This window comes from Siphateles boraxobius, unplaced genomic scaffold (assembly GCF_051911475.1).
Source record: "Siphateles boraxobius isolate OS27281-9 unplaced genomic scaffold, OSU_SipBor_1 77, whole genome shotgun sequence".
Classification (NCBI taxonomy): domain Eukaryota; kingdom Metazoa; phylum Chordata; class Actinopteri; order Cypriniformes; family Leuciscidae; genus Siphateles; species Siphateles boraxobius.
This window is the reverse complement of record NW_027509205.1, coordinates 16,735,322-16,759,653: the sequence shown is the minus strand read 5'-3', so window position 1 is coordinate 16,759,653 and position 24,332 is coordinate 16,735,322. Positions and strand designations below refer to the sequence as shown.

The 24,332-nt window shown below is 35.6% G+C and overlaps 2 protein-coding genes across 3 annotated transcripts; both read left to right on the top strand.

Annotated features, from left to right (window-relative positions):
* Window positions 1-408: 408 nt before the first annotated feature.
* Window positions 409-10,553, top strand: csad (cysteine sulfinic acid decarboxylase). Its single transcript, XM_077218240.1, has 14 exons — window positions 409-554; window positions 2,187-2,317; window positions 2,718-2,844; window positions 3,004-3,094; window positions 5,467-5,689; window positions 5,781-5,860; window positions 5,943-5,997; window positions 6,787-6,903; window positions 7,062-7,126; window positions 7,230-7,311; window positions 7,497-7,696; window positions 8,310-8,361; window positions 8,463-8,552; window positions 8,641-10,553. The coding sequence occupies exons 1-14, from the start codon at window positions 539-541 to the stop codon at window positions 8,812-8,814; spliced, it is 1,503 nt and encodes a 500-aa protein (XP_077074355.1). The 5' UTR covers window positions 409-538; the 3' UTR covers window positions 8,815-10,553.
* Window positions 10,554-10,594: 41 nt separating this feature from the next.
* On the top strand, window positions 10,595-19,315 carry znf740b (zinc finger protein 740b). Of its 2 annotated transcripts, XM_077218245.1 has the most exons (7): window positions 10,621-10,728; window positions 13,241-13,395; window positions 14,582-14,791; window positions 15,471-15,605; window positions 15,727-15,856; window positions 15,949-16,067; window positions 17,964-19,315. In XM_077218245.1, exons 2-7 carry the CDS (start codon window positions 13,351-13,353, stop codon window positions 18,132-18,134), a joined length of 810 nt encoding a protein of 269 aa, XP_077074360.1. In that variant the 5' UTR covers window positions 10,621-10,728; window positions 13,241-13,350; the 3' UTR covers window positions 18,135-19,315. The 2 variants fall into 2 exon arrangements, with proteins under 2 accessions (XP_077074361.1, XP_077074360.1); XM_077218246.1 differs by lacking the exon at window positions 13,241-13,395 and having other exon boundaries at window positions 10,595-10,728.
* Window positions 19,316-24,332: the final 5,017 nt, after the last annotated feature.

The window sequence follows — 24,332 nt, the reverse complement described above, 5'->3', positions numbered from 1 at the left end:
CTCCTGTTTTTCAAAATGCATTTCCCAAATTAATGTGTGTGTCCTTACAATACATGTAAAGCTGTTGTACCTACTGGTCATTCTTATTGGTTGCTTGTGTGCGTGTCAGTTTTAGCACTGTAAATATATCTGGCCCCCTTATCAACTAAGATGCGGGACCCTGCCAATAAAACCAACCAATGGTTTCGCAGAAGGTAAGCATACTCGAGACATTTGAAGATATTAAATAAACTATAACAGCCACGAATAATTATGTTACTCAAATAACTGCATGCAACTGATAGCCTAAATACCTGGGTCTTTAGAAAGCTTTTTTTTCTTTTTAAGTTAAAGATTGATTTTTTTTTTGTTGACACCCATAACACTCTAATCCAATTATAGGATGTCACTTGAATGACGAATCGGGCGTGTGCATCACGTATATGAAGGCTGAACCCTGAATTCAACCGCTGAGGGTCTCGAGGCATCCTAACGACATCAGATACAGGCTACAGTAGAATTTCATGTGCTAAGTGCAGAAAGGACACGATAGATCACAATGAGTTCATCTAAAGGTGAGAAGTTGGATTGTTCTGTTTTGGATGCACGCATGAAGTTTATCTTAAATGCACTATTTCTTAGTTTTGCTGAATCATGCGTTTCAATATGATGATGTAATCTACTGTCCGCGTGCAAAAGTTTCATTATAATTAGAAGCACGGGGGGAAAGTTGCAGTTAACGTTATGGGTTGTTATGGGGGCAGTCGCTGAATGATGCATTGTTTAGAAACCATTGCATAAGTTGCAGGAATTGCAACGTGTCTTCCCTCTAAGCACATTGGGATGATCAAGAACTTCTTAAACAGGAAAAAGGCTGCAGAAAATATTTTATTCCGCTAGTTTATTTCTTAACAAAGATTGCATATTGCATATAAAAAAAAGTTGCATATTACAGTTAATTCTTTCTGTCTTTGAATCTTTTTACAGCCATTTTGCTCTTTGGTGTCACATTTCCAAAAAGAAGAAAATAATTGGGTCGTCAATGACGCTTTTCTCATGAAATATCGCGATTGCTACAGTGGATTAATGCTGCCTTCACGTGCTAACGTAATTATCGCAAATACTAGTTTCCTTGTTTAAAACATTGACAAGACAAGATTTGAATACGACAAGCTCGTAATCAAGACTTCGAAACTAGGACATTTTCAATAACACGTGAAGGCAGCATTTTAATGCTTATTGTAAAATTGACTCTGTTCTGACTGAATGTGCAAATCAATAGACATTTATCACAGTGGAATTGGTCACCGGAAGTGGTCGTCGAAGCAGTGTATCGATTCTTCCGGTTATTTGAGTCGCGGCGCTGCTTGGCAACCGTAAATAGCCAGTAAAAGTGAATCTAAAGTGGAACTTTAGGTGAAGAAGGACAGACGCGTTTCATGCTCGATTGCTATTTAAACATAAAATACACGAATTATATATCTATATCATAATACAAGGCTACAATGTAAAGAAATATACAATCATCCATTTTTTTATTGTGTTTTTAAAATTAAATGGAAAATTGAATCCTGTTTAAACAATGTGCAAACTGGAAGATGTTGATATTTTTAGCAGAGACATTAACCTAATTAAACTTTTTTTTAAAAGCTATTTCCCCAATACCAATTAGCATGTTTAAATACTATGAAAACAAGAATTTTTTTAAACACTACAAAAACATTTTTAAAAAGCAAAATCCTTCTATATAAAATTGACAAAATATAATACAAAAAATTATATTATATATAATACAAATATATAAAATGTAATGATTAAAAAAACCTGTATCGCTTTATATTTACTATTTTGTCGCTTTATAGAAAACTTTTTTGTAAATTTGAATTGAAGAAAAATGCTTTTAAAATGTTTTTCATTGTATTTAAATGTATTTAGTCACTTTTTATAGAAGAAAATTGCTTTACAAAAATATTTTTTTTTCAGTATTTAAACATATTTGCTTTAATTGTAAAAGTGCTGTGCCACAAAAAAATTTAAAAAAAATTTTGTTTAAAATACGTCATCACATAGAAATTACATTAAATGTATGTATGTATAACATATTTAAATATTTTTTATAGGGTTTGCAAAACACCCATGTATAATATTTGATTAAGGCATATAATGGTTTATTTTGTGATGGATGTACCTTTAAATGTATTTCACAGCATATATGAATGGCCATGCCCACCTGGAAGAACCAGACATGTACGAGTCGGATGGGAAGCTGTTCCTTACTGAGGCTTTCAAAGTGATTATGGAGGAGATACTTAACAAAGGAACTGACTTGAAGGAGAAGGTTGTCTTTTAAGAGTTTAATTTCATTTAACAACTTCTGGTTGTTGTTCCCTATCTTATCATGTTTCTTCTGAGATGTTAATAGTCTTAAAAAGGATAGTTCACCCAAAAATGAAAATTCTGTCATCGCTTACTCACCCTCACGTTGTTCCCAACCTAGTATGAATTTCTATATTCTGCTGACCACAAAAGAAGATATTTTGAAGAACATGGGTAACCAAACAGTTGATGGGCCCCATTGACTTCCATAGTATGAATACAAAATTCTATGGAAAGTCAATGTGGCCCAGAAGAAAGAAATTCATACAGGTTTGGAAGAACTTGAGGATGAGTAAATGTAAATATGAGTACATTTTTGGGTGAACTATCCCTTTAAGAACTGCGTGTCTTTGCATTCACAGGTGTGTGAGTGGAAAGATCCAGATCAACTGAGAGCTCTTCTGGACCTCGAACTCAGAGAAAACGGAGAATCTCACAAGCAGTTATTGCAGAGGGTCCGAGATGTGGCGAGATACAGCGTTAAAACCTGTAGGTTGGATATGTTGGGATCGCATTCCCCCCATTTATTCATATTAGCTGTCGTCCTGCATGGGTTTTTCAGTGGTTTATTCTGAAATTTTTACATTTGTTCCTCCCAAATCTTGAATATGTGGTTACATCCTGATCCAAAGCCTTTTCCCTTCACAGGTCATCCTCTGTTCTTCAATCAGCTGTTTGCTGGGGTGGACTACCATGCATTGACAGGACGGCTCCTCACCGAAACCCTCAACACCAGCCAGTACGTGTTCATGTTAATATGTTACAGTAAATGAGCCATCCTAGGTTCTCAGGAGAGAGTTGTAAATGAGTCTATATGGGTCTATATGGCGTTTTATTAAACTTCCTGTAAACTGTTACACAGTTTTGCTGAAGTGTTCCATTAAACCCTGTTGTAATAAGTAACTTATCAGAGCACTTGAAGTTATCAGATTACACAATTTGACAACAGCATGGAGCCATATAATCATATAGACTGATCAAAAAAGTGTATTGATTAGAGATTGATGAAATTAGGGTCTGGAATTTTGAGATAATGCAAACAGTGTTGTTATCATTAACTAAAACTACATATCAGTGCTGTCAAATCGTTTAATCACATCTTACATAAAATTTTGTGTTTATATAATATATGTGTTTATATATGTATGCGTGTTTGTGTGTATTTGTGTGTACATGTGTGTATATATGTGAAGACTTCAGATGCAAAAGCCTCTAAATTTGTGCCATTTCAGTGCCATCGGAAATTTTCTTGAAGAATTCTAGAAGAAAATTTCAGATGGCACTTTTGCACCTGAAGTCTTTATATATATATATAAATATATACCCACACACAGAGATGCACGCACACACACACATATATACACTCACCTAAAGGATTATTAGGAACACCTGTTCAATTTCTCATTAATGCAATTATCTAATCAACCAATCACATGGCAGTTGCTTCAATGCATTTAGGGGTGTGGTCCTGGTCAAGACAATCTCCTGAACTCCATACTGAATGTCAGAATGGGAAAGAAAGGTGATTTAAGCAATTTTGAGGGTGGCATGGTTGTTGGTGCCAACCGGGCCGGTCTGAGTATTTCACAATCTGCTCAGTTACTGGGATTTTCACGCACAACCATTTCTAGGGTTTACAAAGAATGGTGTGAAAAGGGAAAAACATTCAGTATGCGGCAGTCCTGTGGGCGAAAATGCCTTGTTGATGCTAGAGGTCAGAGGCGAATGGGTCGACTGATTCAAGCTGATAGAAGAGCAACTTTGACTGAAATAACCACTCGTTTCAACCGAGGTATGCAATAAAGCATTTGTGAAGCCACAACACGCACAACCTTGAGGCGGAGGGCTACAACAGCAGAAGACCCCACCGGGTACCACTCATCTCCACTACAAATAGGAAAAAGAGGCTACAATTTGCAAGAGCTCACCAAAATTGGACAGTTGAAGACTGGAAAAATCTTGCCTGGTCTGATGAGTCTCGATTTCTGTTGAGACATTCAGATGGTAGAGTCAGAATTTGGCGTAAACAGAATGAGAACATGGATCCATCATGCCTTGTTACCACTATGCAGCCTGGTGGTGGTGGTGTAATGATGTGGGGGATGTTTTCTTGGCACACTTTAGGCCCCTTAGTGCCAACTGTGCATCGTTTAAATGCCACGGCCTACTTGAGCATTGTTTCTGACCATGTCCATCCCTTTATGGCCACCATGTACCCATCCTCTGATGTCTACTTCCAGCAGGATAATGCACCATGTCACAAAGCTTGAATCATTTCAAATTGGTTTCTTGAACATGACAATGAGTTCACTGTACTAAAATGGCCCCCACAGTCACCAGATCTCAACCCAATAGAGCATCTTTGGGATGTGGTGGAACGGGAGCTTCGTGCCCTGGATGTACATCCCACAAATCTCCATCAACTGCAAGATGCTATCCTATCAATATGGGCCAACATTTCAAAAGAATGCTTTCAGCACCTTGTTGAATCAATGCCACGTAGAATTAAGGCAGTTCTGAAGGCGAAAGGGGGTAAAACACAGTATTAGTATGGTGTTCCTAATGATACTTTAGGTGAGTGTGTGTATATATATATATATATATAAAATAGAACATATATATATATATATATATATATATATTTTTTTTATATATACTCCGCTAAATGCAATGGTGATGGACAAAATTATGTCAATGCTTTTGCATTCTCTCGCAAATATTTTACGTTCCCCGAGAAACTTTGTGTGTGCTCGCAAAAGTTTTGTGTTCTTTGGACAAAAGTTTTGCAAGGGAATGCAAAGTTTCTTAGGGGGACGCAAAAATTTAGAGTGGTGCGGGGATGATGTAAATTTGTAGGCCAATCTGCAGTTAGCATCACACTGGTTCCCTCGACAAAAACCCAATTGGCTTTTGGATTATTGCAAAAAATAAGCTCTGTAATCAACAAAGGTATATGATCATTTTCAGCAATAACCAACAACAGCAGATCTATTCAAATTCGTAATAAATACTATAATAGTATATTAATGATACTAAAATAAAACGAATACAAATGCATGTGCATATCATGCCTAACCAATACGCAACATACTGAGTGAGAAGTTGTTACAGATACACCTATGAAGTGGCTCCGGTGTTTGTTCTGATGGAGGAGGAAGTGCTCTGTAAGCTCCGCTCTCTGATTGGCTGGTCAGAAGGAGATGGGATATTTTGTCCCGGAGGTTCCATTTCCAACATGTATGCCATGAACGTCGCACGATACTGGGCCTTCCCTGAAGTGAAGACAAAAGGCTTGTGGGCCACACCACGGATGGCTGTATTTACATCACGACAGGTACAAAGACAAGTATTACTAATTCTAATCTTAGATTTAAAAGGGCATATAAAGCAGTATTGTGTAATATTTTTTTCTTCTTCTTTTTCAGAGTCATTACTCAATGAAAAAAGCAGCTGCTTTTCTTGGTATCGGAACTGAAAATGTTTTCATTGTACAAGCGGACGAGAGGTACAGGATCTTATCTCTCACATATTTTGGAAAGCCAGTGGTTCACATTAAATTGTTAAAAAGTTTCTTTGTTCCACCACAGTGGCAGCATGATACCAGAGGACCTGGAGGCTAAAATCGTGCAGGCAAAATCACAAGTAAATATTTAAATTATATGGTAAATAAATACATTTAATATACAGAACGATTTAAAAGTTTGGGATCAGTAAGCTTCTTTTATATGATAAAAAAATCCAGTAAAAACAGAAACATTATTACAATTTAAAATTGTACTTTCTATTTGAATATATTTTAAAATATAATTTATTCCTGTGAAGCAAAGCTGAATTTTCAGCATCATTACTCCAGTCTTCAGTGTCACATGATCCTTCAAAAATCATTTTAATATGCTTGGTGCATTTCTTATTATCAGTGTTGAAAATAACAGTATTAATTTACCCCAAACTGTAGTGTATATAATATTAAAATTAATTATTATGGTTAACTGAAATATTGTGTATAATTGAGAACATCGTTCACTATAAAATTAAAACTCTGTAATGATCTATTATCTCATTCCAAACACGCATGACTTTCTACCTTCCGTGAAATTTAAAAAGGAAGTGTTTTGCTGAACATCCAAGCTGTTCTTTTGCATGAAGTGAAAGCGGGCAGTGACCATAAAGTCTTCTGAAGACATTTGATAGCTTTTTTGAGGAAGATCCCTAAATATATGTCTGCGTTCTTGATAAATGACAAAGAGCAGCGTGAACTTTACGCTAAACATCTCCTTTTAAGTTCTGTGAAAGAAAAAGTCATACAGGCTTGGAACGACATGAGAGTGAATACATGCTGGCAGAATTTATTTTTAAATTTTTGCATGAACTATCACTTTAAATATCCAAGAGTCAAAGGTTAATGGTGTTTGGTCAATGTGTCTCCTTCAGGATGCTGTTCCATTTTTTGTTAATGCCACAGCGGGTACCACAGTGCAGGGCGCCTTTGATCCTTTGAACCGCATTGCTGACATAAGTGAAAGAAACGGCATGTGGATGCACGTAGATGTAAGTGCAGCGCGGTTACCTTATGCAACATCATTGTGCAACACGTCTATATGCTTGTGGACCCCACTTTAAAAGTATCCAGTTGTTTGCACTTCAAATATTCACATACCATTTCTCCCTTTCCTAACTGTTACAATCTGGATCTCTCTCCTTTACAGGCCGCTTGGGGAGGAAGCGTGTTGTTTTCCAAGAAACACAGACATCTGGTTGCAGGACTAGACAGGTTTGAGCTCTGAGCTGATAGAATGAGCCCTGGATAAAATGTGCTCTGAATAGAGAAATAGCCTGACTGAATCATTTAATATTTCTCTTTTTTTAACGCTCAGAGCAAATTCCGTGACTTGGAACCCTCACAAAATGCTTCTAGCGGGCCTGCAGTGCTCTGCGATTTTGTTCAGAGATAACACGGTATGAAAGCTTGTGGAATCTCTTTTTTCTTCTTTTCTTTTTTACTTACTTCTAAGCACATGTAAGTCAATTCATGCAATGTTTTTGCTTATTAGTCAAAAATGAAAGTAGTATATTGACTTGCCCACAAATGCATATTTAAAAGTGCAGTTTACTCATTTTATCCGCTGCGTCTCAATCTGTAGGATTTGCTAATGCACTGTCACAGTGCAAAAGCATCCTACTTGTTCCAGCAGGACAAGTTCTATGATACAAGTTTAGACACAGGAGACAAATCCATCCAGTGTGGCCGTAAGGTGGATTGTTTGAAGCTCTGGTTGATGTGGAAGGCAATAGGAACGCACGGTCTTTCAGAGCGAGTGGATAAGGCCTTTGCCCTCGCAAGGTATTTAATGCATCGGTTCGATGTTGTTGTTGAATAATACATCATCAATCTTTTTTTAATGTTGCATATTGTGGAACACTATTGACTTTTTTTATTATTAAAATGCATTGCAATATATTATATAGAACACCATTAAAAAGGTTAGGGTTGGTAAGATTTTTTTTTAATCATTTTGAAAGAAGACACATAAAAATGCTCACAGAAGCTGTACTTGTTTGAATCAAAAATGCAGTACAAACCGTTATATTTTGAAATATTATTGCAGTTTAAAATAGCTTTTTTTTATATTCTAAAATGTCATTTATTCCTGTGATTTAAGCTGAATTTCAGCATCATTCCTCCAGTCTTCAGTGTCACGTGATCCTTCAGAAATAATTCTGATATGCTGACTTGCTGCACAAGAAACATTTATTATTATTATCAATGTAGAAAACAGTTGTGCTCCTTAGTATTTTTTGATGAATATAAGTTCAAAAGAACAGTATTTATTTGAATTAGAAAATTTTAAATAAAATAAAAGCATGCATTTAAAAATAACAAGTACTGACACTGAACTTCTGAATGAAACTGTAAAAATAATTTAATATATTTATATGTATTTATTTTGCTCCAGGTATTTAGTTGAAGAAATGGAGAAAAGGGACAATTTCCAGCTGGTCTGTAAGGTACAGTGTTGCACTGCATACAAACCAAAAACAGCATTCTTATGTTTATGTAAATATAATTCATGTTTATGTATTTTTCTATGGTGTGTTTTTTCCAATAGGGGCATTTTGTAAACGTTTGCTTTTGGTTCATTCCACCCAGTCTGAGAGGGAAGGAGAACAGTGTGGATTACCAGGAAAGCCTATCAAAGGTCAGCTTTGCTTAATTGTTGATGTAGCACAGAATTGAATTATTACAAATTTTAAATATTGCATTTCATTTTCAATGTACACCATCAGGTGGCGCCAGTCATCAAAGAGAGAATGATGAAGCGTGGAACAATGATGGTGGGATACCAGCCCATGGACGAACACGTCAACTTCTTCCGTATGGTTGTTGTTTCACCTCAGCTGACCACCAAGGACATGGATTTCTTCCTCGATGAGATGGAGAAACTAGGGAAGGACCTGTAATTAGCTTGAATATGAATGGTCTACCATTATTCCCTCTCATTCTGTCACTTTTAAATTTGCGATTTTCTAAAGGTTGCTAAAACCTATTTTTGACTTATAAATAGTGCATAATACTGACTTCATTGAAAATGCATGCAAAAATGTTTGCATCTACAGAGGTCATAAAGTGAATGAATCTCATAGATTCTGGCCCACATACACTACCATGTAACACTACACTAAGTTTGGAATAATAGTTATAATTAATGAGTTTCTTTAAAAAAATTAAAAAAAATTATGCTCACCATGGCTCCATTTATTTGATCAAAATGCAGTAAAAACTAATGTTGTGTTTTTTTCAAATTTTTTTCTTTTTTTAATATATTTTAAAATATAATTTATTCCTGTGATTTAAGCTGAATTTTCAGCATCATTACTCCACTCTTCAGTGTCACATGATCCTTAAGAAATCATTCTAATATGCTGATTTGCTGCTCAAGAAACATTTATTTTAATTTATTTTATTATCAATGTTGAAAACAGTTTTTACTGCCTAATATTTTTGTGAAACTTGATACACTTCCATTAAAAAAACAATTCAGCAAGGGTGCATTTAATTGATCAAAATTGACAGTAAAAACAATTATAATTTTACAAATATTTCTATTTTAAATAAATGCTGTTCTTTTGAACTTTCTATTCACTGTTCACTAGTTTTCAACATTGATGATAATAATAATAATAATAATAATGTTTCTTGAGCAGCAAATCAGCATAAAAAAATGATTTATGAGGATCATGTGACACTTAAGACCGGAGTAATGATGCTGAAAATTCAGCTTTGAATCCCATTTTTAAATGGTTATTTTAATTTGTAATAATATTTAACAATATTACTGTTTTTACTGTATTTTGGACAAATAAATGCAGCCTTGGTGAGCATAAGAGACTTATTTCAAAAACATGAACAAATCAGAATTTGATTGAACAAAACTTTTGATTGGTAGTGTAAGTATTTATTTCATTTGGCACACCTAATTAGTGTCTCCACTAATGAGCTGACTATATAGATCAGGTGTGTTAAATAAGGACGACATCCCAAATGTGCAGTACAGGGGCCTCCAGGACCAAGTTTGAGAACCCCTTTTGAAACTGTACGTCTGTAAACCTGATGTCAGCAAACCTGAATGGGCAAAATTATTTACTGGCGGAGAGCATTTCTGATTGGCTAAAGCTTGGGCCGGTCCCCTTTTCAGAGCCTAGAGCTGTCACCGAGACAGGTGTGATTTTGTTAGGACACTCATTTCAGTGAAATCTGTCAGATAATAGGGTGATTTTTATGTGTGCTCTTCCAAAAAGTAGCTTTACATTAAGGTATGCAAAATATTTTTATTTTAGTGACTTTTTTTTATTTGTTTTGCTGTCCATAATATTAAGGCTATTTTAAAAATCCGATGATTTTATAAGTGACTAATAAGAATTTGCTATAATTTGTGACTGTTATTTTGTTTAACGCAATATATGGGTATATAGGTCATATATAGGTCAATATTTGAAAGGCTGAATATTTTCCTTGAAGTTGAAAGCTTTATTTTGTGTTTTATTTTGCTTTGCTTTGCAATTTGTAAATTAAAACACCAATATTTGTCACAAGAACGTTTGCGTTATAAAGAATATAAAATATGTTTTCCCGTTTTTAAAGTCTAATTTCGCAAGCAGATCAACATTTTTACACATTAATAAAATACATTTCTTCATAACACTCGTGGACTTTATTTACACCGGAAGCTTGCAATCGTTTGCCAGTGTGGTGATCACGTGACACTCGCTCTCCCCAGAGAGCACTTCCGGTAACGTTTCCTGTGTTTGTAAACTGGAGAAAAAAAAACTGTTCGACAAGAATATATTGGGCTACGGTAAAAGAAGAAGAGTAAGGTAAAATAAATACATGCAGGCTGCGATACTACGTTTATTAAACCTATAACAGCATTTAAGAAAATACTTAATCGCTCTGAAATGTGAAGTTAAATAGACGGTGAACTCACGCCCTGTTGTGATGTAGGATGAATGGAGGAGTTCACATCAGTAATGTGTTTACAGTTACAGACTGAAGAAGAATGAATTTCACTCGAATATTGAGATTATTGATATCTGAATTCACGCCCTTTGTTGCTTTTAACCCGTTAACACCTGAATCTGTTCCACAGACACAGAGAACAAATATAACAATGCATTATCTATACTCTAAATTCAGACATGTTTTGAAATGTCTTATTTTATATGATTCCGATTATTGTAATAGTTATTTCTGGTGTCCACAATGGACACTGGTTATGAACAGTAGCAACATCCAGATAACTGTACACATGGATTTGATATGTTAATAAAGAAAACTTTAAATACATTGGTAACACTTTACAAAAAGGTTTGATTTGCTAACATTTGATTACTACTTTAGTTAACATGAATTAGCAATGGAAAATATTTCTAAAGCATTTATTAATCTGAGCTAAAGTTAATCTCAGCATTTACTTAAACTGGATTAAAATCAAAAGTTGCATCTGTTAACATTAGTTAATGAACCTGAACTAACAATATGCAGTCGTATATTTTACTAATTAATGTTAACAAAGATTAATAAGTACTGTAACGACGATTGTACTGCTCATTGTTAGGTAATAGGCCTATTAGTTAATGCATTAACTAACCTTAACTATTGGAACCTAATTGTAAAGTGTTACCAATACAAAAAAAAACGGTTAGGCCTAACACTAAATTATTGTACTTTTCATGTTTTAATTAAAATGTTTTCCTAAAGGGAAATAGGGAACAGTTTTGACAATACGGTCCCATTAGTTAATGCATTAAGTTTAGAAATGGGCATTACATTTGTTTCAGTATTTATTAATCTTTGTTACAGTTACTTTATAAAAATACAATGGTTCAATGTTAGCTCAAGTCCATTAAGTAGAATTAGCAGACACCACTTTAGTTTTAATAATGTATTAGTAGGCCTACTAATAAACCTACTAATAAATTTAGTAAGCCTAATATATGCTTTAAAAGTATCATTGTTTTTTTTATGTTAAGCAATGGAGTTAACATGTTTACAAATGAAATCTTATCATAAAGTGTTATAGAGCAATATATACATAAATATTCAATTTGAATAAAATAGTAGCTAAACTTATATTATTGATTATGAATTTGACAGTTGGGTACAGAAATGACTACAGGTAAATGATTATGTTTGTAAGCGAAAAAAGACAATATCATTAAAAACTCTTTGTGGTTCAAACCTGCATCCTTTCGGATCATGTCGCCAACTCTGACGTGTTTCTAACGAGGCCAGTCTTCTGTTGTGGTTACAGGCAAAAAACCTAGCAGTTTACTTTTATGTTGACTGCTATATGAACCTGGGTAGTTATGACATTTATTGTGCCATGGCATTAATATATTAAATAAAATAAATAAAAGAATAGTGATGTCTATTGTAATAGTCACTGGGCCTGAACGTGTTAATACTTGCTTTAATTAGCATGCATTGTGGTTTATAAGAAGCACACCACACTGCAATGCAGTTAAATGTGTTATAATGAAGAGTATTACACTGATGCAATTGAGTTGTTCTCCTAAAGGTTGTTTTCTTTGGCTTGGTTTGCTTTAGATTGCTTTCTGTTTGCCATGTGATTAGACTGATGTAATTTTATTTTCTATGTCCTGAAATTAATTTGACCTCCAGGACCCTGTTGGTTGCCAAATCCATTCACTAGCCGAATAATGCTATTGAAAATCACAATATACAATATTCACCCACTCACCTTGATATTTATGTCTTTTGATTTATTGCAATCATACTATGTTAATTTTGTGGAGTGCAAATACTGTCCATGTCCAGTGCACTATCCATCCATGGCTTCCATGCCTCATTTTGTTCATTCATTTATATTTGTGTTCATCTGGATCTTTGAGGGTGAGTTAGTCAGACTAATGCACGGGAATAAGCAGTGGAAGGGAAGGTGGTGGTTGAAATAAATCTGTTTTTAATTCCAGTGAATCCCAGAATCCGACCAACCAAATCCAAAATCAACATGGCATAGCCGCTCGGATGTATTCCTCGGATTTCAGTTTGACAGAACCAATGAGAATCCACTCCAATCGGTTTCAGTTTTGAGCTGGTTTGTTTCCAGATGTCATTTAGGGACTCTTGACGCCTGGAAATGTGACTAGCTGAAGCCAAACTCTTATGGCTTTAAAAACACAGCCCTATAAGCCTGTATAAACAAAAGCTTGGCAATGCAGACATGGAAAATGTCTTATTCTAGCGAATAAAAGCTGTGATTTGTCCACGGTTGACAACTTCTGTTAGTGGTGGGCTGGATGTGTGGCAACATCATAGACAGAGATGGATATTACCCTGGCTTTATATCCCCCCTTCTGTTTCTAGGCTTGGGCCCCTGATGATTGGGGCTTGTGTGGTCTCTAAACATTCTCGCTGCCCAGAGCGAAGCTCTCTGTAGCCCAACACACACACACACACACACTCTCACCACAGCGATGTCACACCTTTCCAACAGCTCAGTGCGAGATCACATGAAGTGGGTCAGTGTTTTTTTTCTCTTCTTCATTTGCATTTTCTGCATTTGTCCACATTTGTTTGAAAAAGATATCCTTCATTTTCCTTTGATTGACTTTTCTGTGTTTTAACATTTTGTAATTCACTTCCACAGTCAGACTCTTGTATGTGACACCAGTGTTTAAGAGTAATGGGATAGATCTCACAAAAACTGTTAAGAATGTGTGTCAGTTATATTTCACCCCACAATTATATTTTGCATGAGGAAAATTAAGCAATTTTTAGGACCATTTAAGTTTTTAATTATTATTTTCATGATAATTAAGCACATTTCTCCTGTAAAATGAATTTATACATCATTGTAGTATTTTTAATATATATATTTTTACATTGTTATAGTATTTTTTTAATGCAGTACACTGAAAAATGTATCTATTGCAATAATGGGAATCATCTTTTTAAATCATGTAAATTAGATTTTAAAAGAAAACACTGGACTGAGATTTTATTAATTTGCTCAGTTATGAAAATGTCATAATTCAAAAAATCGTAATAAAACTAAAAGTATGATTTTATTATTATTATTATTTACGTAAATCATATATTTTAGGATCATTAGAACAACAATGTTAATAAATGTATATTATTATTACTACTAATATTAATAATAACATGAAACATGAAAATGTCGTAATGCAAAAATCTTAATAATCCTAAAATACTTTTAATTTTATTTCTGTAAAAATGTATTATTTGTATTATTTACATAAATCATATATCTATGTAAAATATGTAGTGATTAATCACTAAATATACATGATTAATAATTTATGTAAATAATAATAGTAAATAATAAAAAATAAATTGCAGAAATAAAATTAAAAGTATTTTTTAGGATTATTAAGATTTTGTGCATTATGATATTTTTATGTTGCAACATAATAATAATAATAACATATTCATTATAATAACAAAAACATAATTATAAATTATCATTATTATTATTATATTTGGTGGTATAATTTTCCCTGGGCACGTTCTTGACATAATTGCACTGTGACCGCTGAATTAACTTGACATGTCTTGACTGAAAAGTATTAGTTATGTCTTAAACTGGTCACATTTGTGCCAGATTTCAAGCCAAATTTCCAACCCATCAGATTAGTGACATTGAGAATAATTTTTAAAAGTGTATGTTTGTGTGTCACACAGGCTGGGTTGCTGGGCTGTGAAGCGGTGCTGTCCAGCATGGCACTCATGCAGGCTGGCTCCATGTCCAGTCATAAGAAGATGGGCTCTCATGTGGGCCAGGGACAGAGAGAAAACCATCACAGCCACAATCACAGCCAGAACCACAACCAGGACACACACAGCCAACACGGCCACATGGTGCTGCCCTCAGGAGTCAGCTGTCCACCACTTGTAAGAGAAAAAAGACATGGATCACATTGTAAAAGAAAGTCACATGAGTTTGGATGGGTTTTTAATTTGTTTGGTGAACTATTCATTTAAATGTTGAAAGTCTGGAGCTGATGCTAAGGTCATGGGCTCAATTCCCAGGAAAAGCTCACATTGCCAAAAAGCATTTCCCAAATGCATAAATGTACACCATTATTTAAAAGGTTCAGAACAGTAAGATTTATTTTTATTTTTAAATACTTTAATTGTGGATAATAAGGATCCATTAAATCCATAAAAAGACACTTATACTTTTATGAAGAATTTGCATTTTAAAAATTATTTCTAGTATAGGCTTCTTTTTTTTACTTTAAACTTTAAAAAGATCTGTGAAATTTAAAAAATATATTAACAGAAAACAAATAGAAATTATTTTACACGATTACTGTTTTTACTTTTTACTTTTTTATATATAAAATAAATGCAGTCTGGGTGAACATGATAGACTTCATTCAAAAACATTTAAATTCTTAATGACCCTGAACCTTTGAACTGTGGTTTGTATTTAAAATATAGATGCTGGATATATTTTGTTAAAAGAACTTCTGAAACTGTACTGATTTAATGTGAATGTTAACATCGAATAGCTTGAATGTTATTTTTCATTCAATCCCGTGACCTATATTCTTTGTTTTTGGGGCAGCTCATTCGCAAGGATGGAGAGTTTCACTCATCCAGGCTCTTGGATGAAAAAAACATGCAATCCAGACAGAATGTGCTGCCAAAGAAGAAGAACAGGAAGTCTGGACTTCCCACCAAATTGAGAGAAATGCCCCAGGCATGCGTTCAAATCTATCTGCAGGATTGCCCTGCAAGTGTGCCTGTTTATCACATTTACACACTTCCGCTTGTATTCGTATCCCTAATGACTGCTCTTTTCTTCTGTATGTGACGTGAAGGTGGAGATTCCGGAGGTTAATGACGATAACTCACTCAGCTCTCAAGTGCAGAAGAATTTCATATGTGAGCACTGCTACAGTGCTTTCCGCAGTAGCTACCATCTCAAACGCCACATTCTCACCCATACGGGTATGCCTCTAGCCTTTCCGCTCTCACATCATCTTACGTTTCATATAAAGAGATGCATTGAGTAAATGTGTGTACGTTTGTGTGTGTTTTAGGGGAAAAGCCATTCGGATGTGATATGTGTGACATGAGGTTTATTCAGCGCTACCACCTGGAGAGACATAAGCGTGTTCACAGCGGTGAGAAGCCTTATCAGTGTGACCGCTGCCAACAGGTGAGACGTGACAAACACAGGCTGTTGTATTCACAGAGAGCGTGCTTTTTGCTTATTACATGCATAAATGTATGTTTTATGATAGTACCGCGACATAATGGGAGCTTACCGTTATATATCATATCATAATGAGAGCTTACCATTATGTAGGCTGCAGCAAATTACATTCACAAACCATTTTACATTCATAATTTGGCACATTTCTCAGTAAAACATATTATTCATCAGGAATGAATTTAATCATGAAAATTGTTTATGTTGCCAGAATGAATAGAGGTGGTTGAAGGGGAGGAGCTGAAAAATAAGATAACTTGGTGATGCTAGCTAAAAAAAAAGAAAAGTTGTTTAAGAGTAAAGCAAGATATTACATTTAGAAGAACAAATTAATACATTTTTATTTGGAATGACGTGCACTGGATAAATTGTGCACAATAAGACCAGAAACATTGAATGAATAGAACATAAATATGGTCAGTTTTGATTTCATGTTGACATTTCATGTTGATTTTACTTTTATCTTATTGCTGCTGTCACTGTGACAGCAGATTATTAACAAATTCATCTAAATGCATGAACTTTTATTAGTGACTATGACTAATTTATGTCAGATTCAGCCCGATTATGAGTGAACTGTGAAACGGTTCTTTTTACTTTTTTATTTGTACGGTTTCTCAAAGTGTTTAAGATTAAGGATTAAGTTGAAGATTACGTAGTAGACGTTTATGGTTGCAAGCCATTAAACTGACAGGCCGGACTGACGAAACCTGCTATGATTAGTCTACTATTAAAGCATGAATTTGATGTAATCATACATAATATTCACATATGCAGTTCGTAGTATGGATTACAGCATAATGGATTACAGCATGAGATAATATTTAAACCTATAACATTTTGCATGTATAACTTTTATACCTATGACATTTATCTCAAAATTCTGACATTTTTCTTTATATCTCCCTTTAGTTTGTATCTCCCAATTCAGACTTTATAACTCACAATTGCGAGTTTATTTCAAAATTCTAAGGGGGGAAAAAGTCAGAATCGCGGGATATATCGCAATTCGGAGGAAAACAGACTGAATTTATCTTGCAATTCAGATTGTTCTTTTCAGATTTGTGAGATTTAAACTTGGAATTGCGAGAAACTGGAAACACACCACCATTCAGAAGTTTGGGGTCAGTAAAAAATGTAATAGTTTGATTCAACAAGGATGCATTAAATTGACCAAAACTGACAGTAAAGACATTTATAATGTTAACAAAGATTTCTATTTCAAATAAATTCTGTTATTTTCAACTTCACAACTGTTCATCAAGGAATGCTGAGGAAAAAAAACGTGTCATGGTTTCCACAAAAATAATAAGCAGGAACTTTTTAACATTGATAATAATATTAAATGTTTCTTGAGCAGCGAGAAGCACAGAAGGATAATGTGACACTGAAGACTGGAGTAATTCAACTTTACATAACAGGAATAAATTACATTTTAAAATATATTTGCACAGAAAACTGATATTTTACATTGAAATAATATTTCACAATATTATTGTTTTTACTGTATTTTTGCTATAAAAAAATAGCTTTGGTAAGTATAAATATCAAAAACATAAACATAAAAAATATAACTGACCCCAAACTTTTGAACGGTAATGTGCATTTATATTAAATGCACTCTGTAATTCATATAATTGAATACATAGTGATTATAGAAGTAAGAAACCAAGTAATTACAGTATTTACAACAAAAGAACACCCTAAATGGCATGCGGGAGCTTTTGACTCTGAGAATCAGTGAATCAGTTCATTAAAAGCACATCCAAAAGAACCAGTTCATAAAACCGCCTCTTCTCTTGTCAAAAATGGGACTAACTCCGAACCCCTTCTATCACACAGAACTTTTCCAGAACCGACCGGTTACTACGGCATCGACGTTTGTGTGCCGTGGGCATCCCTAAAGAGGAGAACCAGCCGTGCTGTGAGGGACGGCCATATTCTCAGGACCCCTCCCAGCACACGGCGTCCTGGAGCCCACTGCAGACAAACAACAGCAGGCTGGCGGTGTGACCGCCTTCCGATCGCTCGTAGAAACCTCTTCCCAGCAAACACCACCCGGTTTGAGCCTGTAAACTGTTTAAAGACTCCAATATCTCCAGCTCTGATCCATGTGGCTCAACCCCAGTGGACTCTGGGAAATAGCATATTTTGTATTTTAGATGGTACTGTGATCAGCAGGTGGGTTAGTTGTGCATTCAGTCCAGGCAATAATGACGTCCAGTAGATTAGAATCACTTCCTTTTGTAGTTCCCTTTGGAGCGCTGTAGATTGTTGGGATTCTCAGTGCTACAATATTAACCTGTGAACATCTTGAGCCGTAGCGCGCGTGGCCTTTTCGATCAGAGAAGTTAGCCGTAGTGACAAGTAGACGCATTCTGATAGGAAACTTTCTCAGTGTGCACATCAATTAATCATTTCCTATTCTCATTAAATGCTGTGATAACGGCTCGTGACCATTGACCGTTTTACACGGGCTTGTTACGGTTTTAGCAGAAACATCTGGAACATCATCCATCCTACATCCACAGGAGAGCTCATTTTTTGCGAGCTACATTATGGTGTCAAGCTTTTGAAGTTGGCCTTTAGGTCAACATGAACACTGACTTTTCTTTGGGTATTAGAGAATGAATGACAAATTTCATCACAGTATGATGTGACTCATGCGGTAAGTCTGCTAGCATCTCAGTTTCTCTTCTCAAAGTCACTGGATCGACAAAGCCGAGCCAAGAATAACAAAGCAAACCTTTTAACAGGTTGTACAGTTCATAGAGAGACAGATGTTTATATAAAAAACGCTAGTTTATCGCAGAGGTCTCGTTATATGTTTCATATTCTGTCAACCTCGGCCCTTGAACATGGACTTCTGAGGCAGTTGAGCTTGAGTTAATATATTTTTTCAGCGTTTTAAATAATTTAATTAGAAACCGTAGTAGTATTAGACAGCAGTTTCACTGTATTTTTTTACATGTACATTTTGCATGATCCTTTCGTTAAGTGAGTACCGTAAAAGGTTCTTGTATTGTGATTGTTTAAAAGAATGAAGTACACTTGTTTTTGTAAGAACATTATTTTGATCCATTTGTTTGGTATTTTTTACCAATCTCTAATGCGAAGTTTATTCTTATCATGTTAGACACCTTTTAGTGAGGCCCTCAAATTGACAATAAATTTTCTTTTTCTAAAAAAAAAAATGCAGCTTCTGTTTTACTCCACACAAGCTTATTTGTATTTATTTGTACTTGTTCTTTTTTTAATGAACTGGTAGAGCATAGTGCTCTTTGTTAGCACAAAGAATATGAATTCTAAATAAAAAAAGTCATCACAGGGAGTAAATTGATCAAATGTATACATTGAATGCACTGCAAGTTATTTTGGATAAAAGCATCTTCTAGATGCATTAAATATAAACTGTTCTTTGTAAGAAATACACTACTATTCAAAACTATGGGGACGGTAAAGTATTTTATTCACACCAAGGCTCCATTTATTTGATGAAAAACAATAAAAACAGTAATACTGTGAAATATTAATACAATTTGAAATAACTGCTTTTATTTGAATATATGTTAAGCTGTAAGTTAGTCCTGTGAGGGCAAAGCTGAATCTAAGCAGCCATTAGTCCAGTCTTCAGTGTCACGTGATCCTTTAGGAATCTATTAGCAGTGATGAAAACAGTTTTGCTGCTTAATATTTTTGTGGGAACTAAACCTTTTTCAGGATTTTTTGATGTTTAGAAAGTTCCAATATGGCATTTATTTAAAATAGAATTATTTAGTGACATTTATAAATGTCTTCACTGCCATTTTTGATTCATTTGATGCATCGTTGCTGAGTAAAAGGATTTATTTTTAAAAAATCTTACACGCCACCAACTATTGAAAGCTAGTGTCCATGCTTACCAGCAGGTGGTGTAATCCACCATCTTTCATTGTGTACCAAGTCATATAAATCCTCTTAAAGTCCTTAAAATGATTTAGCAAAGTTTTTTGGGGATTTTATTTCCGTTGTCATCATTCACCTTCTACATTACTAGCATATACACCTAAAGGATTATTAGGAACACCATACTAATACTGTGTTTGATCCCCTTTCGCCCTCAGAACTGCCTTAATTCTACGTGGCATTGATTCAACAAGGTGCTGAAAGCATTCTTTAGAAATGTTGGCCCATATTGATAGGATAGCATCTTGCAGTTGATGGAGATTTGTGGGATGCACATCCAGGGCACGAAGCTCCCGTTCCACCACATCCCAAAGATGCTCTATTGGGTTGAGATCTGGTGACTGTGGGGGCCATTTTAGTACAGTGAACTCATTGTCATGTTCAAGAAACCAATTTGAAATGATTCGAGCTTTGTGACATGGTGCATTATCCTGCTGGAAGTAGCCATCAGAGGATGGGTACATGGTGGCCATAAAGGGATGGACATGGTCAGAAACAATGCTCAGGTAGGCCGTGGTATTTAAACGATGCACAGTTGGCACTAAGGGGCCTAAAGTGTGCCAAGAAAACATCCCCCACATCATTACACCACCACCACCAGGCTGCACAGTGTTAACAAGGCATGATGGATCCATGTTCTCATTCTGTTTACGCCAAATTCTGACTCTACCATCTGAATGTCTCAACAGAAACCGAGACTCATCAGACCAGGCAACATTTTTCCAGTCTTCAACTGTCCAATTTTGGTGAGCTCTTGCAAATTGTAGCCTCTTTTTCGTATTTGTAGTGGAGATGAGTGGTACCCGGTGGGGTCTTCTGCTGTTGTAGCCCTCTGCCTCAAGGTTGTGCGTGTTGTGGCTTCACAAATGCTTTGCTGCATACCTCGGTTGAAACGAGTGGTTATTTCAGTCAAAGTTTCTCTTCTATCAGCTTGAATCAGTCGGCCCATTCGCCTCTGACCTCTAGCATCAACAAGGCATTTTCGCCCCTAGGACTGCCGCATACTGGATGTTTTTCCCTTTTCACACCATTCTTTGTAAACCCTAGAAATGGTTGTGCGTGAAAATCCCAGTAACTGAGCAGATTGTGAAATACTCAGACCGGCCCGGTTGGCACCAACAACCATGCCACGCTCAAAATTACTTAAATCACCTTTCTTTCCCATTCTGACATTCAGTTTGGAGTTCAGGAGATTGTCTTGACCAGGACCACACCCCTAAAAGCATTGAAGCAACTGCCAATTGATTGGTTGATTAGATAATTGCATTAATGAGAAATTGAACAGGTGTTCCTAATAATCCTTTAGGTGAGTGTATGTGCCTAGATGTACATATATGGTCTACATGCTATGTAAATTACACAGCTGTTTCTGTATGATCCAGTAGAGGGTGCTGTGTTCTTTGGCATGTAAATATTACTAATGTCAAAATAACTGGGACTAGTGTAGTGTAGTTATAATCGTTTAGCTGTATTTTGACTGCAGACAGCAAATAACTCTATGAAATAGGACTTTATAATGCGTATGTATTTACTAACCCACTATAGAAGCAACTATTTTGCAGTTTGGGAATATGATGGAATTACTTGTATTGGAAAAAAGAGCTCAATGCTGGCAAGACGAACTGATATTTCCAGTAGAAATGTAATGGAGTGAAACGTTCAAGGCAGCTCAAGCCGCATTGCCAGCAAGGGAGACAGAGTTGGACAAAGAGTCTGGCTTTGTGTTGCTTCAGAGAGGCCATAGTCCTCTCCTCTCTAGCCTGACTGCTGATCCTGATTTATAACACCCGTGGGCTGAGAGCACTTAACACACTCGCTCTCAAAGCCAAGGCGGACGAGAAGAGAATTTAGACATGGCAGTGCTACGTTCATACAATTCGAACGGTTAAGAGAGACCCTCAAAACATTGTTGAAGGTTGGCTTTGTGGCACAGAAATGTTGTGTGTGCAACCATTTGTATACCAACGACACATTATTATTTGAAGTCCAAATTAGGCCTACCTTATTTCACATGCAACCCTCCTCAAAACCCTTATCGTAGGGCCTATTTCACGTCAAATCGCGTGTAGAGCACCATTTAAAGTTTAATTCGTAGATTAATCAACCTTCTATACGCCGCTGCAGCCATCTGTCATTCTGCTGACAGCGTACCTTTACATGTTAATTAGCAATGATATTTAACCAAGCAGAGGTCAGCGAGGTTGCCATCTTCATTAAAATTTCAGTCTTCCCAGATACAGCTACAATCATGAGGTACGGATTAATACAGTGGGAAATATTAAAGTGTTGCTCCTTCTTTTGGAATGGTGTAGCCTTGTGGTTAAACATATGGGCTATTTACCGTAAGTTTGTAGGTTTAAACTGTCGATCTACAATAGATCTTGAACTATAATCATTGTTATCTTGAACTTTTATCATTGTGCCTTTGAGATGTTTCAGGATCTGAGTGTGTAATAGGTTTAAGGCCTTAGCCACCAGACATTAAAGTGGTGGTTCAGGATTTTGGACATCGGACCTCATTTCCAAGTTAGCCTCTGTGTTATTTATCAGTGGAGACAGTTTTCAAAAATTTTCATCCAGTCTTTCCAGTTGCATTGTTCGCCGGTGCTAGGCTAGCGCGAGTCAACGGTATCTGCTAGCCTGCCATTAAAAACAGTTTTACCCACTCCACAGTACACCAAAAGCAAATGAATTATAACGCCAGACTATCGATGTAAATGTCTGTTAAGGGAATAATGTTAGAAATCAAACTACCCTTTCATCGCATTGCATTAGTTATATTTTGTTCCCTGTATTTATTTGCACAAGTCTACAGCAGCGTCGGAGTGATATTAAGTTACCTAGGCAACCGAGAGAGCCGGTCCACATGACAATCACGCAAGTGTATTTCCCTGCCGCTGAAACTCATCACTACAGAAGCAGAGGATATTACCATGTTGCCAATTCCTTCGTTTACAATCGAATGTTTCAATATCGTTGTTCAAGGCTACTACTAGCTAGCTAGACATCCCGACTGTAGTGCGCTTCTGTTCTGTGTTTTCTTTTCGGCGCAGTACTACCAACCGGAGCAAAGTAATGTTCCGTCGCGCCTGAGAAACTAGTTCCTGTAAATGTAATGCGATCACTGAGATGCAACAGTAGTTTGATTTCTAACATTATTCTCTCAACAGACATTTACATCGATAGTCTGGCGTTATAATTCATTTGCTTTTGGTGCACTGTGGAGTGGGTAAAACTGTTTTTATTGGCAGGCTAGCAGATACCGTTGACTCGCGCTAGCCTAGCACCGGCGAACTATGCAACTGGAAGGACTGGATGAACATTTTTGAAAACTGTCTCCACTGATAAATAAAACCCAGGCTAACTTGGAAATGAGGTCCAATGTAAAAAAAAACCTGAACCACCCCTTTAAGGGGCTTCCTTTCCAGTTTTCAGATAGTGGATGATCAATACGGCTTTTTCAGTCACCAAAATTACCTTTGGTTTCCCTCCAATATTTAATATTGGTTATTTTTAATATAATTTAAAATAGAATTAATTCCTGTAATGCAAAGCTGAACTGTCAGCACCATTAACTCCAGTCCTCAGTCTTTTTTTTTTCAGGATTCTTTGATTAATAGAAAGGTCAAAAGAACAGCATTTGTTTGAAATGGAAATATTTTGTTGTAAATTATTATAAATGTTTTACTGTCACTTGATCATTTTAATCTGTTAATTGGTCAAAATTATTAATTTAATAAAAGCATATTTTATGTTAGGTCAATCATGGCACTCGTGACAGAGGAAATGTGTTATAGAATTGCTACAGAATTAATTGTTTCTAGGTTGTGTACACTGAAGGAGTGCAAAAACCATCAGTCCATGTGTAAAATACATTTATGCATTTGCCAGATACATTCATCCAATGTTGAATGAATGCTTGTGATATTTTTTATTTTTAGGTTGTCATATAAATTACAACTTTTATATATATATTGCAGATTTTTGTTAGTAGTTTTTTAAATGGAGGATGCAGAAAAAAGTGTGAGAGAACAAAATACGGCCTTGGAGCTGATGAAGATTAATTAACCAGCTGGGTTTTTTTTTGTTTTTTTTTTGCCATGTGTTCTCAAAAGAATCAATGTCACCGACTGCTGATGGCAAACCGGGGAATTCAGAACACATTCTTTGACCTACTTTTCTGTCCAAATAATTCATGAATATTCATGTGAAAATTTCACTTTTCTGTGCAATGGCACAATTAGTTTCCTTTCAGCACTTTTGCAG